General features: G+C 34.6%; 4 protein-coding genes across 4 annotated transcripts; 2 read left to right on the top strand and 2 right to left on the bottom strand.

Moving 5' to 3' along the window:
• Positions 1-5,204: 5,204 nt before the first annotated feature.
• Positions 5,205-10,100, bottom strand: LOC120196819. Its single transcript, XM_039198536.1, has 7 exons — positions 9,748-10,100; positions 7,860-9,560; positions 7,699-7,753; positions 7,415-7,563; positions 6,929-7,015; positions 5,713-5,841; positions 5,205-5,636 (listed from the first exon to the last, which is right to left on the bottom strand). The coding sequence occupies exons 1-7, from the start codon at positions 9,826-9,828 to the stop codon at positions 5,499-5,501; spliced, it is 2,340 nt and encodes a 779-aa protein (XP_039054467.1). The 5' UTR covers positions 9,829-10,100; the 3' UTR covers positions 5,205-5,498.
• Positions 10,101-12,811: 2,711 nt separating this feature from the next.
• Positions 12,812-14,597, top strand: LOC120196685 (protein RTE1-HOMOLOG-like). The gene is made up of 3 exons (XM_039198428.1): positions 12,812-13,041; positions 13,161-13,435; positions 14,143-14,597. Exons 2-3 carry the CDS (start codon positions 13,169-13,171, stop codon positions 14,566-14,568), a joined length of 693 nt encoding a protein of 230 aa, XP_039054359.1. The 5' UTR covers positions 12,812-13,041; positions 13,161-13,168; the 3' UTR covers positions 14,569-14,597.
• Positions 14,598-16,366: 1,769 nt separating this feature from the next.
• Positions 16,367-17,925, top strand: LOC120196775 (thioredoxin H-type-like). The gene is made up of 3 exons (XM_039198496.1): positions 16,367-16,530; positions 17,405-17,527; positions 17,632-17,925. Exons 1-3 carry the CDS (start codon positions 16,444-16,446, stop codon positions 17,779-17,781), a joined length of 360 nt encoding a protein of 119 aa, XP_039054427.1. The 5' UTR covers positions 16,367-16,443; the 3' UTR covers positions 17,782-17,925.
• A 574-nt stretch (positions 17,926-18,499) lies between these two features.
• On the bottom strand, positions 18,500-23,466 carry LOC120196774 (beta-galactosidase 3-like). The gene is made up of 20 exons (XM_039198495.1): positions 23,359-23,466; positions 23,150-23,325; positions 22,963-23,058; positions 22,735-22,847; positions 22,577-22,643; positions 22,340-22,432; positions 22,073-22,216; positions 21,785-21,873; positions 21,591-21,696; positions 21,408-21,495; positions 21,016-21,134; positions 20,760-20,924; positions 20,454-20,632; positions 20,197-20,306; positions 20,002-20,111; positions 19,791-19,901; positions 19,604-19,717; positions 19,316-19,518; positions 18,852-19,188; positions 18,500-18,767 (listed from the first exon to the last, which is right to left on the bottom strand). The coding sequence occupies exons 2-20, from the start codon at positions 23,318-23,320 to the stop codon at positions 18,618-18,620; spliced, it is 2,565 nt and encodes an 854-aa protein (XP_039054426.1). The 5' UTR covers positions 23,321-23,325; positions 23,359-23,466; the 3' UTR covers positions 18,500-18,617.
• Positions 23,467-23,780: the final 314 nt, after the last annotated feature.

Raw genomic sequence — 23,780 nt, forward strand, 5'->3', positions numbered from 1 at the left:
TAATTAATTGAGTCAAATCGAATTCTGGTCAAACTCTAATAATCTTCACCTTGACACTAATTCTGAAAGTGAGAGATGTTCAAGACAAAATCCCAAATTCGATGGAACACTTAAACTCAACAAAAGACTCAATTCTTCGCCATGAGAACACATTCTCTACTTCTTCCATGAAACCCCATAAATGAGTATTCTTCAACAATGATTGCTAATTGAATCCAACTCTTACTAAAGCTTGGATTTAATCTTCACATCGGTAAGATTATCCTATGTGTCAATTTTGCTCGCAACTGTATCACCACAAGCAATATCATGCACAACACGATCTCAATCATTAACGAAAATTCTATCGTTAGAAATCCATAACACTTTAGTTTCATTAAATCTATGCAGAGGTTTAGTTTCTTTTCGTTACGTTCACAGAATTAAATTTTATGCTTCTCAAATATGTTATGCCTATAGAATTAATCTCTCTTTTGCTTCCCAAATTTGTTATCCCCACAAAATATAACTCTTTTCTTCCCCCCAAAACTGTTATGCCTACTATTGTTTTGTTCAATATACAATTTTACTTTATTTCGAATGAGAAAATAATAATCTCATCTTCTACAATTATTGAACCCTATAGAATATAAAGTTTGACCGAATTTCTCAGTTCTTTCATCAAAATAAGAGAGCTCTTACAAATTTTTATACCTCCATCTACCAGAACAATATGGTGTTACGATCTAACAACGAAATTTTATACTCTAAAAATCACTAATGTCGAAAGAAGTTTTTCGTACTTTCCTCATTTTTCCTTAATTTATATATTCATTGATTGGGTCTAATAAAATTCAAATCCAACTCTAACAGAAATTGATATATTGGTTTAAATTATTGTATTTTTGTACAATACCTAACCCTTATTACTTTTTACCCATGTTAGCACCTTCTTTATCATCATTTTCTTATTCAACTATTTTATAATATTATTTTTTTATTAATCTGGGATAAATACAATACAATATCTGTTTAAAGATAACTCTCAACCATTTAATATTGAAAGCTCGTACCCCTGACATTCATGTTGCTCGAACTCGAAACCTTAAGAAATAACAATAATTCCTTTACCACCGAAGTTACTTGATTCGTGCTATACTACTACATTGAATATTAACTATCTACAACATCAGACACATAATTTTATCTGTCACTTATTTGTTCTTCTTTTAACTTATTATTGGATGTGTGTTGGCAATGAGGAGAGGGAAGTAAATAACTTAAGTGTTATCTTCTTCCTATAACCAATAATGACAACTTATCAATTTGAAGTTGTTGTTCAACTTTAAGTTACTTTTCTAAATTAAATATCTTTGAAGCATGCTTTAAGTTAATGTGATTAAGTTCAAAAGCCTATACAAGAAACATTTTTTGTGAAGTTTCGTACTAGAAAAAGTGTTACAATGAATTTCTTCACAAGCATACTAGTCCAGCTCTAAAAGAAAAAACCTCAAGTGATTTGTTATTGAATCAAAAGTCCTCAACAAGAAAAGTCTTAATCATAATTCCTGACTTGATCATCCGTAAGCAATCCGTGAAAAACTAGCTTGATGGATAGGCTGAAATTTGGGTGCTGTGCTATATATAATGTATTTTAGCATTCATGAATTGTAATTCAAGCTTTAGAAATTATGACTTTTAGTAATCTGAAATTTGGATGCAGTGTTATATGGAATGCATTTGAAGCCACAGAAAAGAACAGACAAAAAGGGATAAGGATTAAGTGAATTTGGGGTTGGAAAGCTAGATCAAGGTCAAGTGTTGATTAATGTCATAGGATCCAAGCCAAAAAGTGAAAAGAAAAAATAATCCCTGTTGATACATTGAAAATGCAAGCTATTTGAATAGGTGATTGAGGCACATGCTGTTCTCTGAGTGGGGTAGCGCTTGTTCGTAACCCGAGTGGGGGCAACAAGGTGATTGGACTTGGGTTCGGTTCATTGAGTCGAATTCTTGTGGCTTTCCTCTGGCCTGCCCTCTCTAAACAATGACCTGATCCATGGGCATTGTGCGAAGGCTCGGGTCTCTTGGCACTTAGAGAGGAAGGCATTGCGTGAGGCTGGTTTCACAGAGCAACGAAAACTTCCCTCTCCCGGCAGTGGAAGGATAACAGGCTGGTGTCACCGGAATCCAACATGACTCTCTAGACCGTTCCTAAATGGACAACCACTTTTTATTTCGTTTTTTCTTACAGGAAAAGTTGCAGACTGCAAAACTGATTCCATGGGTGGTTATTTTGCATTAACCTTTACTGATTCCTATTGAACAATTTGTGGCATGGATTTCGGAATTAAAGATTTTAAATGCTAAAAACGTAGGACAACTAGTGGGTGTAAAAAATGGATGAATGCACTCTTATGTTTAGTGCAAGAGGAAAACATGCCGCTAGAGTCGTCGGCTCTCGGCCGAATTTGGTGCAAACCTTAGAAGCAGCAAAGCTAGGTAGAGTGAAGACGTAAAAAGCCGAAGAAATTGGTCATCATATTTGCAGTAATTGTCCTCCTTTGCATGCATCTTTCTTTCATGGACTTTGGGAAAGAATTTAATCAAAATGTCGTCCATGGCTGTCACCCCACCTGCTATTATACAGTGCAAACTAATTCCTTGTCTACTAATTTCGGTTCACAAAATAATTGAAACTAATGACTTAACCTGAAATTCCAATGTCGTAACCAAACATAAGGCCACCAAAAGCAGCAAGAATCCAACATAACAACTGAATCTTGATTCCTACATCTCTCATCTTTTCCCCAGTCATTGATTATGGATTTTTTGTAACAATGAATTAATAATCTCGTTTCATGAATTCATTCTATAGATTACTTACAATCCAAATCCCACAAGGATTATCAGTTTTATTTATCGTCAAATTCTATTTCCCTACAATTCTTTTATTGTCTTAATTTTATTATTATATTTTATAATATTAATTGCAATTAGATAACTAGCTTAAACTTCAATTCTGCAACATATTAATCATTATAAAGAAAAATCCCAACCTTTTTCTTTTTATCAATTAAAAATTTTAAAGTTATATAACTTTGGTGTAAACTACTCAAATGATCATTTAACTATGGAGTTAGTGTCGATACGATCATCACACTTTCAATTTTTGCAATATTACTACATAACTATTTAAGTAGTTTCAATCAAGCCATCTGTCGTTAACATTTAATGGAAGTGTTAATGTGGAAGTTAACAAAATTGACATAATTACACATTTAATTCTCAATCTTATAATTCTATCAATTTAATTCTATTTTAAATTTAATTAAAAAAATTAACTCTCTAATCAGGAGATGCCTCGTGTCAACCGATTATTTTGACACATTTCACTAGTGACCCGTGTCATCACCTGGTTGGAGAGTTTCAATTAATTTTAATTAATGTATCACAATAATCGGTTGGCACGTTGAACTTATTAAGAACCCCTAGTTAGTGAAACATGTCAATATGCATGACTGCATATAAATTTAATTAAGAATTAATTTTTTAAAATATGTTCTCATTTAAGATTCTAGTCTTTTAATTAAAAAATTTCTAATAATAATTTCTATTTTAGTCGATCGAGTAGATTTTTTTTATTCTTATCATAATTAGTACTTCAAAAAAAAAGTTTTATTGAGATTCGGAACAATGTTTTTAATTAACATTATATGTAAGACATAACTTTGGGCATTAAGCCTTCTTTTTATCTATTAAAAATATTAAAGTTATATAACTTTGGGTAAACTACTCAAATGATCATTTAACTAAGGGGTTGGTGTCGATACGACCATCACACTTTCAATTTTTGCAATATGACTACATAACTATTTAAGTGATTTCAATCAAACCATTTGTCGTTAATATTTAACGGAAGTGTTGATGTGGAAGTTAACAAAATTGACATAATTATGCATCTGGTTCTCAATACTTAGATATTCTATTAATTTAATCTTAATTTTAATTTAATTCAAAAAAAATTAACTCTCTAGTCATGAGGTGTCTCGTGTCAAACCACTAAACTACTCAAATGAAAAATCCTTACCTTATTCTTTTTATCATTTAAAATTTTTGAAGATAAATAATTTGGGGTAAATTACTCAAATGACCACTAAACTCTGAGATTGGCGTCGATACAATCATCACACTTTCAATTTTTGCAATATGACTACATGACTATTTAAGTAGTTTCAATTAAGCCACCTATCGTTAATATTTACGGAAGTGCTGATGTGGAAATTAATAAAATTGAAATAATTATACATTTCTTTTTCACTACTAGTATTATCCATTGTTCTCAATAGTTAGGAGAGTATTGCAGTGTAATGGTTGATTCGGTTGGGTGCTATTTTGTTTTGTGTTGATCCTATTGGATCTTATTTTATGTATTGCCCGATAGAATGTACTCTTTTCCTCCCTTTAGGGGTAGAGAGGTTTTTATCGAGACATTCTACTTTGACTATGGTTTTATGATTATGATAATAAAAGTTATATTTTCTCGAGTATAAAAAACTTACATATTTTATCAATATAATCTTATGTTATATTGCATGTTCTAACAACTAGGTCTGGGTTGTACATGCGTTGTTAATAACTAAGAAATATTATAAATAGATAATATCTTATAATCACTCTAAACTAGTAAAAATAATAGATAGACATTAACATATAATCCACGTAAGACACGGAACCAAAATGGAACACACTGAAACAAGAAAGAAACCCCCGATGTGTACATGTGAAGTTTTATTCCCACTAATAGGGATTAGTTTAATTGATTGAGTAATCATAAGGTTGTTGATAAACATGAGAGTTCGAGTCTAGCTGATAGTTCTATTTGATAAGTGATCGCAAGTATTGATGGTTCTATCTGATAAGTGATCGTGGGTATTACTATTAACGAGCTCTCTCCGAGGTTTATGGCATTACCTTGATCATGTACTGGGGTAATCTCCCCTCACCTTAACTTATGACCAAAAATAGTGTTTCTATGTCCACGTCCATTGTCAAATACCCATATACTTCTTCGAACGGCAACAGCAGCTACTTATTTTGCCTTTCCATTCTCCCTGGCTTTAAACTGCGGCTAAATTCGAGATAAGAAGCAAATTGAGGATGATGATGATGGTGATGGAAACAGCACAGTTTTTTCGTTTTTTTCTTCTCCCCTCCTCTCACAATTGAGAAATCAACTAATGTTCTCATATAGTTTAAGTGAACATGCGTCTATACATATGGGCCGTTGTATAAAAACAGTACAACATATGTTATCTGCTGCTCCCATCATCAAGGGCAGGGCCCTGAAGACTAGTTTTGTTGTACAAATTGAATTTGCAGAAAAGTAGGGTGGTTTAGACGTACTTGTAAGTAAATCTCCCTATTCGTGCAACACCTTCTTCAGCTCTTCCCACCAGCCGAATGCTGTTTCCTTTTCTTGGTTATTCGGGTTTAGACCTACTCGTAAGCAAATCTCCCTATTCATGCAACACCTTCTTCGTCTCTTCTGACCCGTTGAATGCTGTTTTCTTTTCTTGATTATTCGAGGTGATCTTTGCTAGATGACACTCCACAGAATTTTGGTTTACTTCAAAGACAAAAGCCATGTCCCTAATCTGCAAGAAGAAGGAAAATGTCAATTAGTGGAAGACTGTATAATGTGAAAGAAAAAAGCCGATTACTTGAAGCTACCTCAATCAAACTGCTTGAACCAAGAGTTATCAGCTTTCCAGTAGAAACTTCCTTCCCATTTAAAAATATAGAACTCTTGCCCAGATTCTTCAAAGAGAAGGAACCATCCTCCTCCAGTTTTATAATTGCCTAGCAGAAATGATGAGAGTAATTATTCCATACATCTGCAAGCAGTATAGGAGCAAAACAATCTAAAAAGGATATCTGACTAAACAGGTTTAATCAATATTTTTTTCAGATAAAAATGTTGTTCATCTTCGTAGGTTCCTACATAAACTAGAATTAATGCAAGTAGGAGTATCACTCATAATAAAGGAACACGCTCAAAAGGCTAATTAAGATATGTAAAAAAAATGTAATTCTAAACTGATATAATGACCTTTTCTACAAGTATGGCTCTCTGTATCTTAATTAAGAATTTAGCTAAATAACATATAAACTCAATTCCGATAATATGACATAGAAGTGGTGTCACCACATGTCATCCATTCTTTAAAAAAAGAAAGAGAGCTTCATTACGACACTTATTGGATTAGGATTACCCCTAGGAATTAGTAGTCTTCCATAATATTCTAGTTAGTAGAATCCTTATGATTAGAGTCCTTTTTATTATTTATGTTTACCAGCTGCTGTTTTATTATCATTAGGAGTCCTTTTTACTATGTTTATGTTTATGTTTAGTTTAAGTCTTATGTTTAGCAGCTGCTGTGCTATTAGTATAGGCTAATTGGCATGAATAAAAGATAAGCCAGAATTTTATCAAAAACCCTAAAAGAATCTTGGTCTCTCTTTAAATGAATCCTAAAGGTAGGTATCAGCCTCCTTTGGAGCTGAGCTATCAAACATCATAAGTCATTCCAAGAACAACGGGAATGCAATTACTTCTAGCATTCCTGTCAATCACCCTGTGACTCAATCACAAACAAAGGTACATAACATGCTTGTAGCATTCTAGAGGCCTCCCACTTCAGTAGTAATAGTAACTTGTTCAAATATTCATAGATAAGTTCTAAGAAGAGGCAAGGTATCCGCAACTGATAATTCAAATATCTAAATTGAGTGACCACAGAGCCTTTGGCAAGGTGGTGAGATACCTCCCCCTTAAAGGGTAGGAATATGCAGAATCAAGGGTCAAAGTTCCCTCATCCTTTGTACACTGTCCATAAGCCAAACTCAGAAAAAAATGCAAATAACCATGTCAAGGAAATCAAAATACCTGTCGTCTAGATATTTTGTTAGCAGGCCCTTCCCTTCCTAAGTCGATATCAACATCAACATCCATGGTTGCCCTGCCAAGTACAACCTGCAAACCAGGGAGAGCTTGCACTAGATACATGAGAGAAATCATTTGCATCACACGTCAAGAAATCAGTGACTAACCAGGCAATATGAAAATTAATATACATAAACCCTCAACCTATACTTTTAATACAGTGCAAACCTTCTGCACCTTCATGCACTGGAATATAGAAAGAAAAACACACATAGCATAAGCAACACTTATTTAACCAAAAACTTGAGTACCAAAAACAAGGGTAAAAGAAAAAAAAAGAGTTTGGAAAAGGAATTGAGAAGCTAAAAAAGTCCATGAGTAGTATTCCCAACCATATCATATGAAAATTTCTACAGAAAGAGAAAGGAATGGGTTGATTTTCAGCATACTGCATGCAATCTAAAACCATGCATGGATAAAATTAATTACCTCAGATTCTTTAATGTAATGTTTCATGTGAAGGCCATATAAGACGGCAAACGCTCCTCGGGCTGCAATAGCTCTTTGCATAGCAGACCGAGCCCCTTGTTCCAACCTAATGATTGTTCTCTTGGAATGCTCATCCTGATATCTTGAGACTAGAAATTTCAAGAAAACAAAATCAACACGTGCAAACATTTATAAAATCAATAGTACATAATTTTTTTGCTGTCAGCTCGTACTGATTGGTTCAACCATAACTTGACCATTGTTGTTCAAACTGAACTTCATACCTTCTCTGCTAATGAAAGAATCAAATTCTTCTGGACATAAGTCCATCTCAAGTATCTGAAGTGAACATCAAACGATTGTTCTTTAAACACCCAGTCTAATAAATATCGATGACAACATAAATAAATAAGTTCCCGTAATGATCATAATAGTCAAGATTTACCATGGCTTCAATGTCAGAAAAGCTAGGAACATTATCATCGCTTTCATATTCTATCTGATCAGATGTTGCATTGTTTGCTTCAGGTTTCAAAACAGTATCTACAATGGAACTAGCTTCTGCATACGCAAATTTATCTTTGGTATTGCATTCATCTGATGGCTCTTCTTCTTCTGCACCATCTGCAGCAGAATTGGGAAATGTGCGGGCTGCTTTGAACCTATATGGGTCGACCAGGGAATTTTGAGACTGTCTGGAAATCACATGACATTGACCATCAAGAAACTCAGATTTGACACCTTGACTAGGTTCTGACAAAATGTCCAATCCTACCATCTTGGGAGCAGTAAACAATTGAGTAAGATTATCTTCTGTCTGTATCAAGCTCACTTCTTCTTTACTATCCTTTTGATTTCCAAGGGATAAGGTCTGGTCACTACCCACTTGAAGACACTCTTCCGTATCTAAACCTTTACCTAGGAGAACATCATCATTGCATGGGATCTCAGGATCCTCACTGTTCAACATGCAGCAAATCACTTCATCATGAAGTTCAAGAGAATGAGGATTTGACGAAGACGCAGAAGAAGGCAAATTGATTTCCGGATTCCCAAAATGTGACTGTTCAGCATGGCCAGAATGTGAATGTTGGTCTGGAACTTCATCCAACTTTGCAGGGCAAGTTGCTTCCGAAGTACCAGGACACACATCCGAAACTAATGTCTCAGGTCCTTTAGTCTTTGATGTATCCTCTTCATGATCATTAGGAGAATTCAGCAAAAGTGAATTCACACTCTCGTAACAAGATTTATCAATGGCATCACCGTCAAAATTTAATAAACCATCAGTTTCAGCTAAATCACCACAAGAGATAGCAACTGAATTACTAATTTCATAACCATCTTTTAACATCATATCTGAAGGGACAATATCATATCCAGATTGACACATTTTCTTACCATCCACATCTTCCGGATGCACAATTTCACCTTCTACATGTTGGCCTTTATCTCCAGGGCCATCATTAACTGGCATCACAGCAGCTGGAACGTCTTCCATCGTTTTCCACAGTGGCATATCTGGCTGTGGTGATGAACATCCGACCGAGTAAGGTTTGATTCCTTCAACCCCAGATGTACGATCAAATTTATCTGAAGCCTTGAAAATGACACAAGGAGACCTCCTAGACACATCATTCTGTTCAATATTCTCTACTTTTTCACTAAAGCAATCCTTCTTCGAAATTACTTGCAAATCATCCTCTTGTGATCGTTTATCTACACTACCAATCCCTAAATCACCAAATCCGATTTGGTTTTGAACACAACCTTCACGGGGTCCAACAAGCTCATCATAACCTCTATTTTGGATGCAATCATTACCATTAGGTGATCCAAGAAAACTAACACCACTCGAGTTTGTCACATGGTGGTTACAGGTCCTCTTCCTCATAGCATAATATAATCTTCTAACGCTTTCAAATTTCCTTTTAGCACTTCCATTTTCAACAGGAGAATCAAATTTATTCAATTTAGAAGACAAATTAGAAGAAGATAATTCAACCTCAATCATACGAGCTGCTGCTTGATCGGAAATAAGAGGATCATAAAGTAAAGAGTGCCATCGATCTTGCAATTCTCTAACGGTAAACTTTCGTGAAAATCGAACCGCGCCTTTTGCTAGTGCTTCAAAAGAAGCACCGGACTGAAATTACCAAAATTTCAATTATTACCTTTTAGAAAAATGAAGAAAATCCACTGAATTTAGGGTTTTATACTGTCTCGTTTTAGACTTTTAGGTCAGATAAGTGGAAAAGATTCCTTTAAGACTGTAAGATAGGAAACTTCTGACAATATTAAATTATGAGAAAAAAGAAGAAGAAAGAAGTTACCTCAATGGCGTTCTTCAATAAGAGATCGTCTTCAGGGATACAAGAAGAAGAAGAAGAAACTGAAGCAGGCAGAGCTGACATGGAATTTGAATTTTTTTTCTTTTTTTATATAACGAAATGTAGTGGTAGGATTAACAAATATGAAAGTGATTTGAGAAAATTAGGGGGAAATAGTACAAATTTAACAGCTGAGGTTTTTTTGTTTGGATTGTGGAATTTAGGGATCCGCCATGGAAATGAGTTTTGAATTCCTTTTTTTTTTTCCTTCGTGTATTTGGAGAGGGAGCTTTCTAAGCTCCTTTCAGTCTTCGTCCGTCTCGGAAATGGACGGATCGAAACGAAAGCTTAGGAAAACGCGAGCTCCCAGGGGGTATGCTCTCACGCGCTTGTAAAATTACGACTACATCCTTGTTAGAGTTATTTCTTTTTCTTTTAAACCCATCACAAATTGTCAAATTGTCTGGCTTGTGTATAGCATCATTTCAAAACCCATTCAGATTTCAAGCTGGATCTTGAACTAGGCTGGTTTACAACATTTGGATAAGGACATTCATTATCTTAGTGGCCTTTTAGGAATTTACATTTAAAGCATTGATGCTGCATAAATTCCTATTCTTCTTGTTAATAAATTATGTGATGCCATATTGCTAATAAATGTAAGGATAAATCAAGTATAATTATCATTTTAATTTCGTTTTAGTTATTTAATAATTATTTTTTTTAAAAATCATATCTAATATAATATTTTGGCTCTGTTTTGATCATTCATCATTAGAAAACAAAAAGAACTACTGACATAACATTTTTATTTTTTCAATAGTGACGTAGTATTATCTTATGATGACATTTTATCATCACCGTTAATCTTTTAACGACGAGTGATCAAAACTTAATTTTAGGTATGATTTAAAAAATAATAATAATTAAGTGACCGAAACAGAATCAAAGTGATAGTTGGGTGACTAAAAATACATAGTTTACCTAAATCTAATTACTTAATTTGATTTAATTATTGGTTTAAAATCATTGAGTTTTTAACTTTAAAAAAAATAGGGTAAATTACAAATTTGGTAATTGAACTTTACTCTCTCTCATATTTCACTCACTGTATCTTAAGTTTATTCAGTCAACTTAATACATTGAATTTTTTGTCACTTAACCATTTTATCACTAACGGTGTTATAAATGAGTTATTATATAGTTGTAAAATGATGTCGTTTTGGTGAAAATTTTATTTTTTAAAACGGTGTCATTTTAACACCGTTAACTATTTAATAGTAGAGTGTCTAAAACAATCGAATGTATGAAGTTCAGTGAGTAAATTGAAAACTTTTAAGTTTAGTGAGAAAAATAGGAGAGTGTAAAGTTTAGTGATGAAATTTGTAAGTTACCCAAAAAAATTCAAGGTGAATTTTTAGTTCGGGTGATTTCTCTTATGGTTGAGTCAGGACCGGTTAGTGGAAGTGTCGTGTTTGGAAGTAAATCACATATTAACACATCTTAAAAACCCTTAAATACTTTTTTGAGTAAATAAAAAACCCTTAAATATATATGAATATTTCATATTTTTAATAATGATTTAAATTTGTAAACATAATAGTATCATGATTTAAATACTAAATTAAAGTGTTTTTCCCATGCTTTCTCTTGCCAAAATAATACTATGATGTAGCATATTATATTAATATTTTTCACTTAAATATTATAATAAAAAATAAAATTAAAAAAAAATCATCAAGTGGCATCAATAATAAAATAGAATGTTAATATTCCTATAGATCTTTAGTTCGAACAACACCATCTACAAGATATATGTGCATTGTCAATAGATTAAAAACTCTAAATCGTACTTCTAAATTACATATATAAACCTTAAACCTCAAAATAAAACCCCAAATTCCTACACCTAAATCCTAAACTTTCAATTATGATCTCCCACCCCACTTTCACCTTGACGACAACACCTCCATATTGTACCTCCTCTACATTACATCGAGCCCTCAACATGTTCCTCAAGACATGTTATCGTCACCTCGTGAGGTTTTTCTCAAAGTTAGCTCGCATAACAATTTCTTCTACCACCAAACATTTCCTTCATAGGTTCAGAATCTTCAAAACAAGACCATGGAATCGAGAGAAATTCGTTTTTTTCTCGTACTCTTGTATTCGACACTACTTGCCTCCATCATCGATCTTGGAGACAAAAAGAACCATCATTCTTGATATAGACGAGATCCTGGTGCTTTATAACTCTAACACGTCTCCCAAAACGTATGATTTCGTAATAATACCTAATACGAAGATTAAATCATAATTTTTAACGTTTTAAGAGAAAAATAAATGATTTGGGGCGAGATCATCGACGGTGAAAGTAAAGTGAGTGTTGTGATTTGAAGATGGTTAATGTTACGATTTGGAGGTGAGACTGTCGATGAGCTATTGCTTGCAAGTGCGAGGGTAAGGTTGTCATTGAAATACAAGGGAGGTGTTATCGTTGATGGTGAGGGTGGGGGTGACGATTGCAATTTGAGGGTTATAGTTTAAGTCTAGGGTTTTATGGTTTTAGTCCAGGTTTTAGGGGTATGATTTAGAGTTTTTAATTTTATTTTTTATTATAATCTTATGTGACAAAAAATATTAAATATAATATGCCATGTCATAGAAAATATTTAAAAAAATAAATGAGAGTGACTAAAACATGAACTATTTAAAAGTTGAATAATTACATTAATTTTTTTTACTTCATTAATTAAAATAGGAGTGAAAATATAATTAAATGATAAATTGTGTAAATTACTCTTAAGAGATTTTAAAAACTAAATATTAAATTACGTATCAATTTTTTATTGGTTTATTGATTTTTAACAAAAATGTTAAATATTATGAGATAATTAATCTTAAAATGATAACTTTAGAAAAAATGTTAAATACTTAAAATAAAAATATATATAATTTAAACATTTGCTTCTTTTAATTACATTTTAAAAATAATATATTTATTATCAAACTCAATTCATAGTTAAGTGATTTTTGGCCTTTAAAATCCCCAATGTTTGACCTTTGCTCGATTCCAACTTACAGATTTGGACTGCAGAAATTTTAGAGAAGCGAATCCCTTTTTTTACCCATCGCTGGGCAGCCGATTCTTCGACTCTCCGGTGGATCTCTGTTTCTCTCTCCCCACCAGGGAACCCTTTGATCGTTCTCTGTCCATACATCTATTTCCATTGCTCCAACTTTCAATTCTCGAATCAATTGTCTTTACTAATTCCTCGCTACCTCTCTTCGTTACTGGTATTTTCTCACTTTTGCTTTTGCTCCTTCGTTTGAATAGATAGCTGATGAAAAATTTTATCGCAAAATTTTAAATCCTTGTAGGAATTAATTGATGTGGGTTTTCTGAAAAACTGCAGTTTGGAAGATGGACAACGAAATACAGGTTGATTCGGATCACCAGTCGATGATGATCGAAGGTGGGATGCGAATTGATCCAAGGAGGGAACGGTTTCCATGCTGCATTGTTTGGACATCTCTACCTGTTATTTCATGGTTGATTCCTTTCGTTGGCCACATTGGCATTTGCAGGGAAGATGGAGTTATTCTAGATTTTGCAGGTCCTAATTGCGTCTCTGTTGATGATTTCGCCTTTGGGGCAGTAGCTCGCTATGTCCAGATTAACAAAGATAAGGTATTTATATATGTTCGTCATCCCTTTTTTGTCTCCGTGAATTTCTGCTTCTTCACGAATTTCATTCATTGATTCCAAGAAAGTTGCAATAGGAGAGAAGATGACACGATAACTGGATTAAGTAATCAGAATTAGAATTAAATAGATCAAACTGTTGAGAACTGGGAGTGGGATTAGATTAGGCTGTTTTGCTTTGCTTTATATGGGGCTTTGATAGGAAACAATTGTTATAGGCTGTACAGTGTACAATGCAAATTCCTTTGCGTTTCCATAACTTGTGGCAAATATGATGGCAAAAACATTTTGAGTACTGGTAGCTAAGCATTGTGTAAATGACAGGAAATAGGTTGCAGTTTCTGAATATAATCCATGGCTACACTTTTGTTTTGTAGATTTTCGAGCATAATATAGAGTATTTATATCCAAGAATAGTGTCAATGAAAGGAATTAAGAGGATCGTATTTGATGCACTGTCATGATATAAATCCAAACACTGATAGTGAATTATATAATGCCATCTCTTAAAGAGTATTTGTATTTATTTTAAACTCTATTGATGAAGTGTCTTCATGAGATTTGTTATCCCTTTATAGATTTGTACACCGACACTAGGAAATATTAACCCTTCATAGACACCTGCAATTCGACTTGAATACTACTTTGTTGGTAATTCTTCCTCATTTACGCTTGTGAGTTTTTTTTTCTAGGAATGCTGCATTTCCTCTCATTCATCAGCACCGCAAGGAGATCAAGAATACCAGTATGATGACCTGAGAAGAGGAGCATTAACATGGGATGAGGCACTAGAAAAAGGCATGTTAGAGTTCCAGCAGCGCACGTACAGCCTTTTCACTTGCAATTGCCATTCATTTGTAGCAAACAACCTGAACAGGTTAGGCTTTCGTTCGGGTGGGTGGAATGTAGTAAATATTGCAGTTCTCATCTTCCTCAAAGGTCGATGGTTGAGCAAAGCAGCAGCTGTGCGATCCTACTTGCCATTTGTTGTAGTATCCGGTCTAGGATTTGCATTTGGTGGCACTACATACTTGTCTTTCTTGGCCCTCTTTGCATTCCTTCTTGTTGGTTGGTTCCTTCTTGGTACTTACTGTTTCAAGAATTTAATCTATTCGTAGCTTCTACCAAAAATCAATACCAAAGAATGAATGGAAATGTTTATTTGTGTATGTGCTAAGTTAATAGAGTTGATAAAAGATCACATATTTCCTTTATGCTATAAAGTCTAGTTTTAATTTTCCATACCGACAATCTCTGTGAACGATTTGTGAATCCCAAGTAAATTTGGTTTCTGCATTGGAATGTTGCAGTATTCTCTCGCATCTCTTCCTTTATAAAGTAAATTATCAAGTCCAGAGTTACCTGCAGAAACTTGCGGTTGTTTGTCAAGAACTTTGTCCTGAACAAAATTAAGATCCAATTCTACATGTTTGACTTTGGCATGGAGACCAGTTTGATAGCCAAGAGAACAATGCTTGTGTTGTCATACCAAATCTTGGGAACTTTGCTGAGAACATGTTGAACATTGATTCGACATCTAGAACCTTCCAAGATTAGCATGAGATGCGAGAAATTGGAATTGATTGTTGATTTATCGAATATGGTTGAGGGGAGGAGTGTTTGTGTGGTGAACATACGAAGGGAGTTGAGTGGAGGGATTATAGTAAGTTTTGGGAAATAGGGTTGGTAAGGGTCGTGAATTCGTTTATCTCTATCAACCAACACGGATGGGAAACAGGGTTGAAAAGGGTAATTTAAGTTTGGCTCAATGAACTATTTCATGATATTTCTTAGTCATCGACAATACACACCTGCAAACACACACGTGCAAACGTAATTGTTTGAATTCAGTACCTCTAGGGACAACAACATTCCCTTTAACCATTCAAGTAACTCAATGAGTTTTTTTTTTAATATTATTAAAAATTTACAAATAAATACAACTAACTTTAATAAAAAGAATAATGACATGACAATTAAGGGTGTAAATAAACAGAGTATTTGGTGAATTGTTCTTGAATCACTCATATAATGTTCGTTTATGTTTGTTTGTTAAGAATAAACTAATATGAACAAAAAAAATTATGTTCATTTAATAAACAAACAAACACGAACGGAGGTGTGTACAGTTTGTTTATGTTCACATACAAGCTCATTTATTGACTCGTTCATTTATGTTGATGAACAAACTTGTTTACCAGTTCTCCTTTTCTTTCTTTCTTTTTTATATTTTAAATATTGATAAATGTAAAGACTAAATTGAACACGTGATAAAATGAATTTTTAAGGAGTTTAAGCACTAATGGCATAATTTTACCATTTTCTTTAGCTTGCGGATGAAATGGTAAAACTAAAAATTGAACATATAAACGAACGATAAAATGAACACTAAACGAACGCTAAAATAAACACTGAATGAACGCTAAACGAACATTAAATAAACATATTCGTAAATGCTAAATGAACATGTTCATGAATATATAAATGAAAATGTTTGTGAATATTAAATGAACATATTCACGAACAATATATAAAAGAATACAAACATCTTAAAAAACAAATAACATGATATTAAAATTTTAAATGAGAACAAATCGAACATAAACATCTTAAAAAATAAACAAACGAATGCGAACATAATCTTATTCGTTCAAATTCGGTTTATTTACACTCGTAATGACAATTATAATAAATAGTAATATTGGGTTAAATTGAATAAAATTGTCATGAAATGTATTCTAATTGGCCAAGGAAACAAAACGTGCTTTGCGCTCGAGATGTTCTTTTCGTTACGTTACATGAGAATATTATCGGCACGATACACTCTTCATATAATAATGGCAAAATCGTAATTCTAGCAGAATCTAGGTCTAGGGCCCATTTGCCACACCCTTACTCTGCATATTTATTCTGCACAATAGAGCCGCATAGAATAAATCAGTTTATGTTTCTAGTAAAAAATAAAATCTCTGTTTTTGAAGATCTAGGCGACAATGGCAGCAGAAAGACAAGTGATCGGTTGCCACACTACTGATTCATGGAAGGCGCAACTCCAAAAGGGAAATGAATCCAAACAGCTGGTATTTTGTTTTGTTTTAATTTTTCAGATAATGGATCTGATCTGTTTTCATTTGCTTCAAATAATATTATATATTCTGCGACTTGTTTGTTTTATATGTATAGATTCAAAAATTTTCCAGCTAATACAATATCAGCCTATCAATTTTACATATTAAAACTAGGATCGTGTAGATTAGGTGATTGATTTATTGTATTTGATGACATATCGTATATTGTTTTGTTAAATAGCAAAAAACTAAACCATCAATTATAGGAGCTTAGGGTTTTTTTTTGCATCAGATTAAGATTTGATGTGTTTATTTCTATGGAAATTTTGTTATAGCCCAATTAAGTTCTGTAGTATGTTTTAATCCCTGGAAACAAATAGGGGTCTTAATGAGCGTTTCCATAAACCGTTTGTGAACATTTGTTTATTAAGTTTAGTAAATGAGTATTAACAAAAAATTTATGTTCAAACTGTTAAGCCTAAGGAGCTTAAGGACTAGTGGAGTAATTTCACCATTTTCTGAACATATAAACAACATGTCGATGAACATGAACATTTTAAGAAATAAACAAACGAGCATGAACACATTAAAAAAATAAACAAACAAACTCAACCTTATTTGTTCAATTCCATTTCATTTACACCCCTAGAAAAAAAAGTGCAGAAGAAAGACAGTAAACTATAGTAACAGACTGATGCTATACGCGTGACATTAATAAATTTTAAGGTTGGCAGATGGTGTTGGTGAATTGGTGATGACTTATCAAATACAGATGTTAATGGTGATGTTGATATTTGCTTCTTTTTCTCCATTAATTTGAAACCATTCAGTACCTTTTGCTTCTTCATAAATGGTAAATGCATTACTTCTTATATGTTAAATGCAGATGGTGGTTGATTTCACTGCCTCATGGTGTGGACCCTGCCGTTTTATTTCACCCTTTCTGGCTGAACTGGCCAAGAAGTATCCTAATGTCATGTTTCTCAAGGTGGACGTGGATGAATTGAAGGTAACACCAATGTCGAGTTCCAATGACAATTCTCGGTTATCAGTCTGGCAATGATCGAGAAGTGAAAATGTCTATCGAACTGATTGTTTTTGTTTTGTTTTCAGGAAGTTGCTGCTGAATGGGGTGTGGAGGCTATGCCAACTTTCTTGTTCCTCAAGGGAGGAGAGAAAGTTGGCACAGTGGTTGGTGCAAAGAAAGAAGAGCTTGAGCAGACTGTGATAAAACATATGCCTACTGCTACTGCTTCTGCTTGATGGAGATGATTATTAGTACTATCTTATCATGTTTTGAGGAACTTATTATCACAGACAAGCATCTTTGATGTGCTGGTATTAATAAACACATCTCTATGTTATAAGTTTGTTTCTATATCATTCGAGGTATTTTTATGTCCTTAACTAGTGTGATTCATAGTCAAAGCTTGTTTTCATGGTTGATATGATTTTGGGTATGTCACTTGAAACTTTAGCTTTTATTTGATACTTGTGGGGTTTGTAAGAAGGTAAATTATCTCGTCAGATTATGTCATCTGATGGAAAATAAATGGTACCACAATTACCTTTGATGAATTATAGCTTAGAAATTACAAAGGACAAAAGAGCATTTTGATTCAGGAACTGCACATAAAACAATGGCCAAACCGCTCCCAACATGATCCTAACAGGGGTTCAATTTCCCCCTACTGATACAAACAGATATCACACCAAATACAACAAAGTGTATGTTTCCCCGGTGCCAGTATATCAGGTTAAGAGCCCGGCGGCACACACCAGAAAATTCACCCGTTGAACCTAAATTTAAGGGCCCCAAGAACTTAGAAACTCACCTATCTTGTAATCACTAATTTACAGTGACCTTTTTAAAATGAAAATGATTTATTGCCTATAACACTGAACACTGAACACTGAACAATTTTTGCCAGAGCACTCCATTTGGAAATGCTGTGGCACCTAAACCTAAACTAAACGCCTATTCTTTGCTCTCTTTTTTTCTTTTTTCTTTGCTCCTTTCTTCAAATACTGATAGTGTATAGTTAAATTACTAGATGCAAACCTTCTGGAGTTGTTCTGTGAGTTTGTTTTTAATCTTATTAGCCTCCCCAGTTTGGCTGTGCTGTTGTAGAAGAGATCGGAGCACAAACAGCTTCGACGGACAATTGTTTCAACACATTCGGGCATGGATCTTGCCCGAAGTTACTGTTGGCAATGGTGACAATACATCTTTGCTTCCCTACACACTTCTGTTAAACGTCAAACAGGAGAACACAGTGAAAAATGCATAGATGCGAGTTTTAGTTTATCTCAGGCAAAGAAAGTTATAATACCTTCTCTAGGATGGCATATGAAGCAGGAGCATGGCAAGGGCCTTGTTGATAACTTCCACAAGTTCCTAAAGGAGTTCCAAAACTTGCAAATTTAATGGAAGAGATAGATTGTCCGGGACCACAGCGCAAGTGAATCTTCGGTCTGCGGAACTCTTGTACCTTTCCATAGCTTTCAATCTGCCAGTTCTTAATATTCGGGTGATATTCAGAGACATCGGCACAAACGCTGGACAGGGATCTTTCTACAAGTGAGATTCTAGTAGGATCTCCTCCTAGCTCCTCAAAAAGAACCAACAAATTCTGTGTAGGTTTCAACCAAGACCGAGGAACATGGTACCTAAGACAGGGAAAATAAATTATCGATCAAACGATGAAAATATGTTTAAATTCAGGGCATATTCTGCTCCGATTTATAACACACGCTTGAAAGGTTTTTGCATATCTTCGGTCCAAAAAATGGTTACCATCTTTGGGTTGGTTTCCCACAACCAAGCTGGCACTTTGGTGGTCGAAACGTTCCGGCATAATTACAGCCATTGCAGTCACCATGAGCATATGCAGTCCAATATCTACCAATACTCTGTCCATTAATCCAGATTTGACCTTTTCCCATACTCTCCATGTCCAATGCCAATGGCTCATCACCCTCAGGTGCATTAAAATAAGCCTGCAGCATTGAAAGGGAACCGTATTGAACTTTTAAGAATCCCCACCTTATCCTGCAACTACTTGTACTATTCATTTTTTCTTACCTTATGCCATCTTAAGGGCTGTAGTTTTTGTGCAGCCAATGATCCTTCCATCCACTCAACCGAGGAAAAACCGTTCTGTGCGACTAGATCCATGGCCTCTCCTTTAAGGCCAACCTGTTGAAAGAGGATTCATGAGGAAAACATATTTGAATCACAATAAAGACAATGAAGAGGTTCATTTCACTACCTGGTAAGTCCATTTTTGCCGTGATAGGTCCCATTTTCCTTGGTCAAGTCCATTAAGTGCTACTGGACCTAGGATACCTGTATTCCATGTCTCAAAGTGTCCTCCTATATTCTATAATCACCAAAAAAACATAAAAAAATTGTCATTTCACATCTCAAAACACAATGACCATGCCATTGTTTTTAAACTTTTGATGATTTGAAGAACTAACTGGTAATCCAACGGCAACACTCAGCAGCGCAATTCTGTTTGTTCCGGCATGCAGATTGACCTTCCCTGTGTATGTGAATCTCCGATTTTGCCTTGTTCCAAAAGCAGAACCTGTTAAACACCATGTTAAGACTTCTATTTCTAAAAACAAAAAAAGGAGAGAAAAAGTACAATCCAGGGCAACATAACTATGTACCTGAAAGTTGTCCATTGATAAAGACGTGAACGGCATGGCCTGTTGATTGAGCTATGAGAGTAGGGAATTCCCCTCCTCGAAGGAAGGATTCGGATGAACCAATGTCCACACTGTATCATATAACATGTATTTGTGAGACATTCCCAAATTGACAAAAAAATTTGGAAACAAAGAATTGCAGAAGAAACAAGCTATAATAAATTGAGAGGACAAAGCAGAAATATTCTTCAAATCTAACCCCGGGTTCATCGTCTCACCTAGTAATGTACCACAGATAATCGCTTGCGTCCCTTGTGACATTTATTTGCTCTAATAGCCCATCAGCAGTAATTGCAGACCTGTCATCTAGTGAAGAAGGATCTTCATTATAACTTTCCCATGCGAATATCTCGGTGTTTGTTGGTAGCATCTGCATTTGTGATGTCTGAACTCCAACCTGAAGAAAACAGCATGAGTTACATAGAGATCCTTGAACCTTTTATTACTTTATAAAAAAAGTATGCTTCAGTTCCCATAGTCCTAAAACTGATCAAGCGAATTCAGTTATTTCACAAAATCAATACCTTTGCAGTATTAAATACTGCATTCCTGCAATCGGGAAGGATGCTGATGGACCAAGGAGGCATGTTATAATGCATGTTGTTAAATAGCACTCTCGCGGCAGATTTGGTATTGTAGTTTGATAGGAAAGCTGCACAATCTCCGGATTCCGTTGTGTACATATAAGCCTGGCAAATATCAAATAATGACTAGAATTAGTGAACAATTAAGGATCTCATATCTGCTGGAAATATGGACTTTGAGAATATAAGCAGAAACCTGTTGGGAGTCTCCTAGTGAAGTAACAATAGGATTTGCCGAAACTAAAGCTCTCTCACACATCTTAATAGCCCTGTGGAGCTCCTTTAGATGACCATATTTCGGTTGTCTAATCAAACCTGTCATTTTTAGCTTGAATTAGAGGTAAGACAATGGGGAGGAACATGTAAAGGGATAGCAGATACGATCTTCCCATTTTTGTAACCCAAAATCAAAGGACATAAGCTTATAAGTTAACATGAGAAGACATAAGTGAACAAGTATACGAGTTCATATTGTTTTCGGTTTTAAACGCTATTGATGCGAGGCAAAGATTGTAAGTTGTGAACAATCCTTCTATATTTTAAAGCAACAAACAACTTGGAAGTAATAAAAAAAAAGCCTTTTCTCACCATATTCATCTATTGGAGCATCATAATCATAACTGGTAGTGATGAAAGGACCTCCAGCTGTACGTCCGAAATTGGTCCCTCCATGGTACTGTTTCGAAATGTAAATAAGAATCAGGTTTATGTTGTAAAAACTGTATACCCTTTGAAAAAAAGTGAAGATAATGAGAAAAAAGAGGAATTTACCATGTAATAGTTAACAAAAGATCCTCCTTTTTGAATGAATCGAGCAACAGCAAATGCCAAATCTTTGGCTGGACGATGGTGAAGTGGACCACCAAACTCAGAGAACCTTTTGCATAAACAAAGGCATAAAATGGTTGGATTCACATCTCAGTAAGATTCTTCGAAATTAAGGTCACAAAGAGGGAAGAACTTACCATCCACTCCAAGCCTCAGTCCATATTGTTGGCTTGTAGGGTTTGTTGGGTTGGAATGAATCACAGTAGAAACCATTGCATGTGTTTATCTATCAAAGTACACATAAAACTCCCTTAGCATCCATCCACATTATGCAAACTAACATTGAGATTTATGACACAGAAAAGAGAGAACATATATGATTCGAAAACAAGAAACTGGATTTTGTACACAGTAAGTAATTCCTTAGAACACTAAGATCATAGAGCAAGAGACTTGACATGCTAAATGTTGATTGAATTACTTACCACTGGATCTGGGGCATCTTGTTCCTTGCACATCACCCAAGGGACACCGGTTCCGGTCTCTATGGCCATTTTTGCTGCCCAAGAAACATAATTGTAGCCAACTGCCCCTTGTAATTTACTCTGTGCCCCATACTCATTCTCAATCTGCATTCAAACAAATTAAAAAGAGTAAACTAGAGGCTCATATGACCATTGTAAACTAACCTCGGACGTGAAATCTGTAGTTGCATAAATCGACATCTTAATGGAAACAAGGAAAACATTTACCTGAGAGAGAATAATGGGACCACCCTGGGACTCAAACAGGCTATGACTCTTCATCAGTCCCACAATCTTCTCTGTGAACCCTTGCATAGCTCTCTGCAATTATGTGTAATCCTTCTTTATTTTATTTCTAGTAACAAATGGTTAAAATATATCCTGAACTAATACTGATTAAATTTACCTACCAGTAATTTTAGTCATGCAGTAAAATCAAAGGAAGAAGTCAAGAAGGGAATATACCTTGAAAGGTTCATTGTCTGTTCTGAAGCTGATGCCTGGTACATATTTTAACCATACAGGAAACCCTCTGGACATGGTAAGAAAATGTTAGACCAATTAGGTCAAACAACATAGAAGAGAAATAAGAAATGAAGCATAGCTAGAGACTAAGATCTAACCCAAAATTCCACTCTGCACAAACATAAGGCCCAATGCGAAGATGAGCATAGAGACCTGCTCTCTGTATTGTCTTTATGAATCTCACAAGGTCATATCTTCCTTCAAAATTATACTGAAAAAACAATAAAATATTTAACAAGTTGAATTCCAAGAAAAGGAAAGCAGCTTAGAAAGCAAAAATATTAATTTATATTTTGGAGGAAAATGGAGGGGGGGAAATGAATTACATTCCCAGGAGATGGCTCATGAACATTCCAAAAGACATAAGTTTCAATCACATCAATTCCTCCATCTTTAGCCTTCTGTATAAGATCTTCCCACATCTACAAAAACAACAACAAAAGTTTCTCAAAAAAGAATTCATACCCCAAAAGCTCTTAAATTCTGAATAAAAGGAGAAGTTTTTTGAAGTACCTCAGGAGTGCTTCTGGGATAATGAATTGAACCAGAAAAGAGGATTCTCCTCTGTCCATTGATCACAATGGCTTTCCTATCATAAGTAACACTGCACTGAACCAATTGACAACCCCAACACAGAGCTAAGCAGAATGTAATTAAAAGCCATGATAATGATCTTCTTTCCATGTTTTGATTAAAAAAAAAGCTCAAGATTCAGCCCTTTTTAATTCAAAACTCACAAAACCAATGCTTGAAACTAGAAAGGGTGAGAATGATAAACAATGAAGATTATGGTTTAATGAGAGAGAAATGAAGAAGGAAGAGAATCCATTTCACAAATGAGGCCCTCAGCAGACCTCAAATTTATAAATGAAGAAATAATGGGTGTTACAGTTTTCAACTCACAACTCACACTGCTTACAAGTGTCCATAGCCATTATAACAAATACAACAAAGGAAAATGTGGAAAAAGATAGAGAAAAGAAAACAAAGGGGGAAAAAAGGTACCCCAACAGTAAATGATGGAAGCTTTAGACTGGTATTAAGTGAAGATTAAAAGCTTAATGCTGGTGAGTTTTTCCCACGCCTCAACAGAATCTGCAATAACTTTACTAGTTTAGTCACTGCCATTTTCCCATATTTTTAC

The sequence above is a fragment of the Hibiscus syriacus genome, unplaced genomic scaffold, assembly GCF_006381635.1.
Source record: "Hibiscus syriacus cultivar Baekdansim isolate YM2019G1 unplaced genomic scaffold, ASM638163v2 tig00117034_pilon, whole genome shotgun sequence".
NCBI classification, from domain to species: domain Eukaryota; kingdom Viridiplantae; phylum Streptophyta; class Magnoliopsida; order Malvales; family Malvaceae; genus Hibiscus; species Hibiscus syriacus.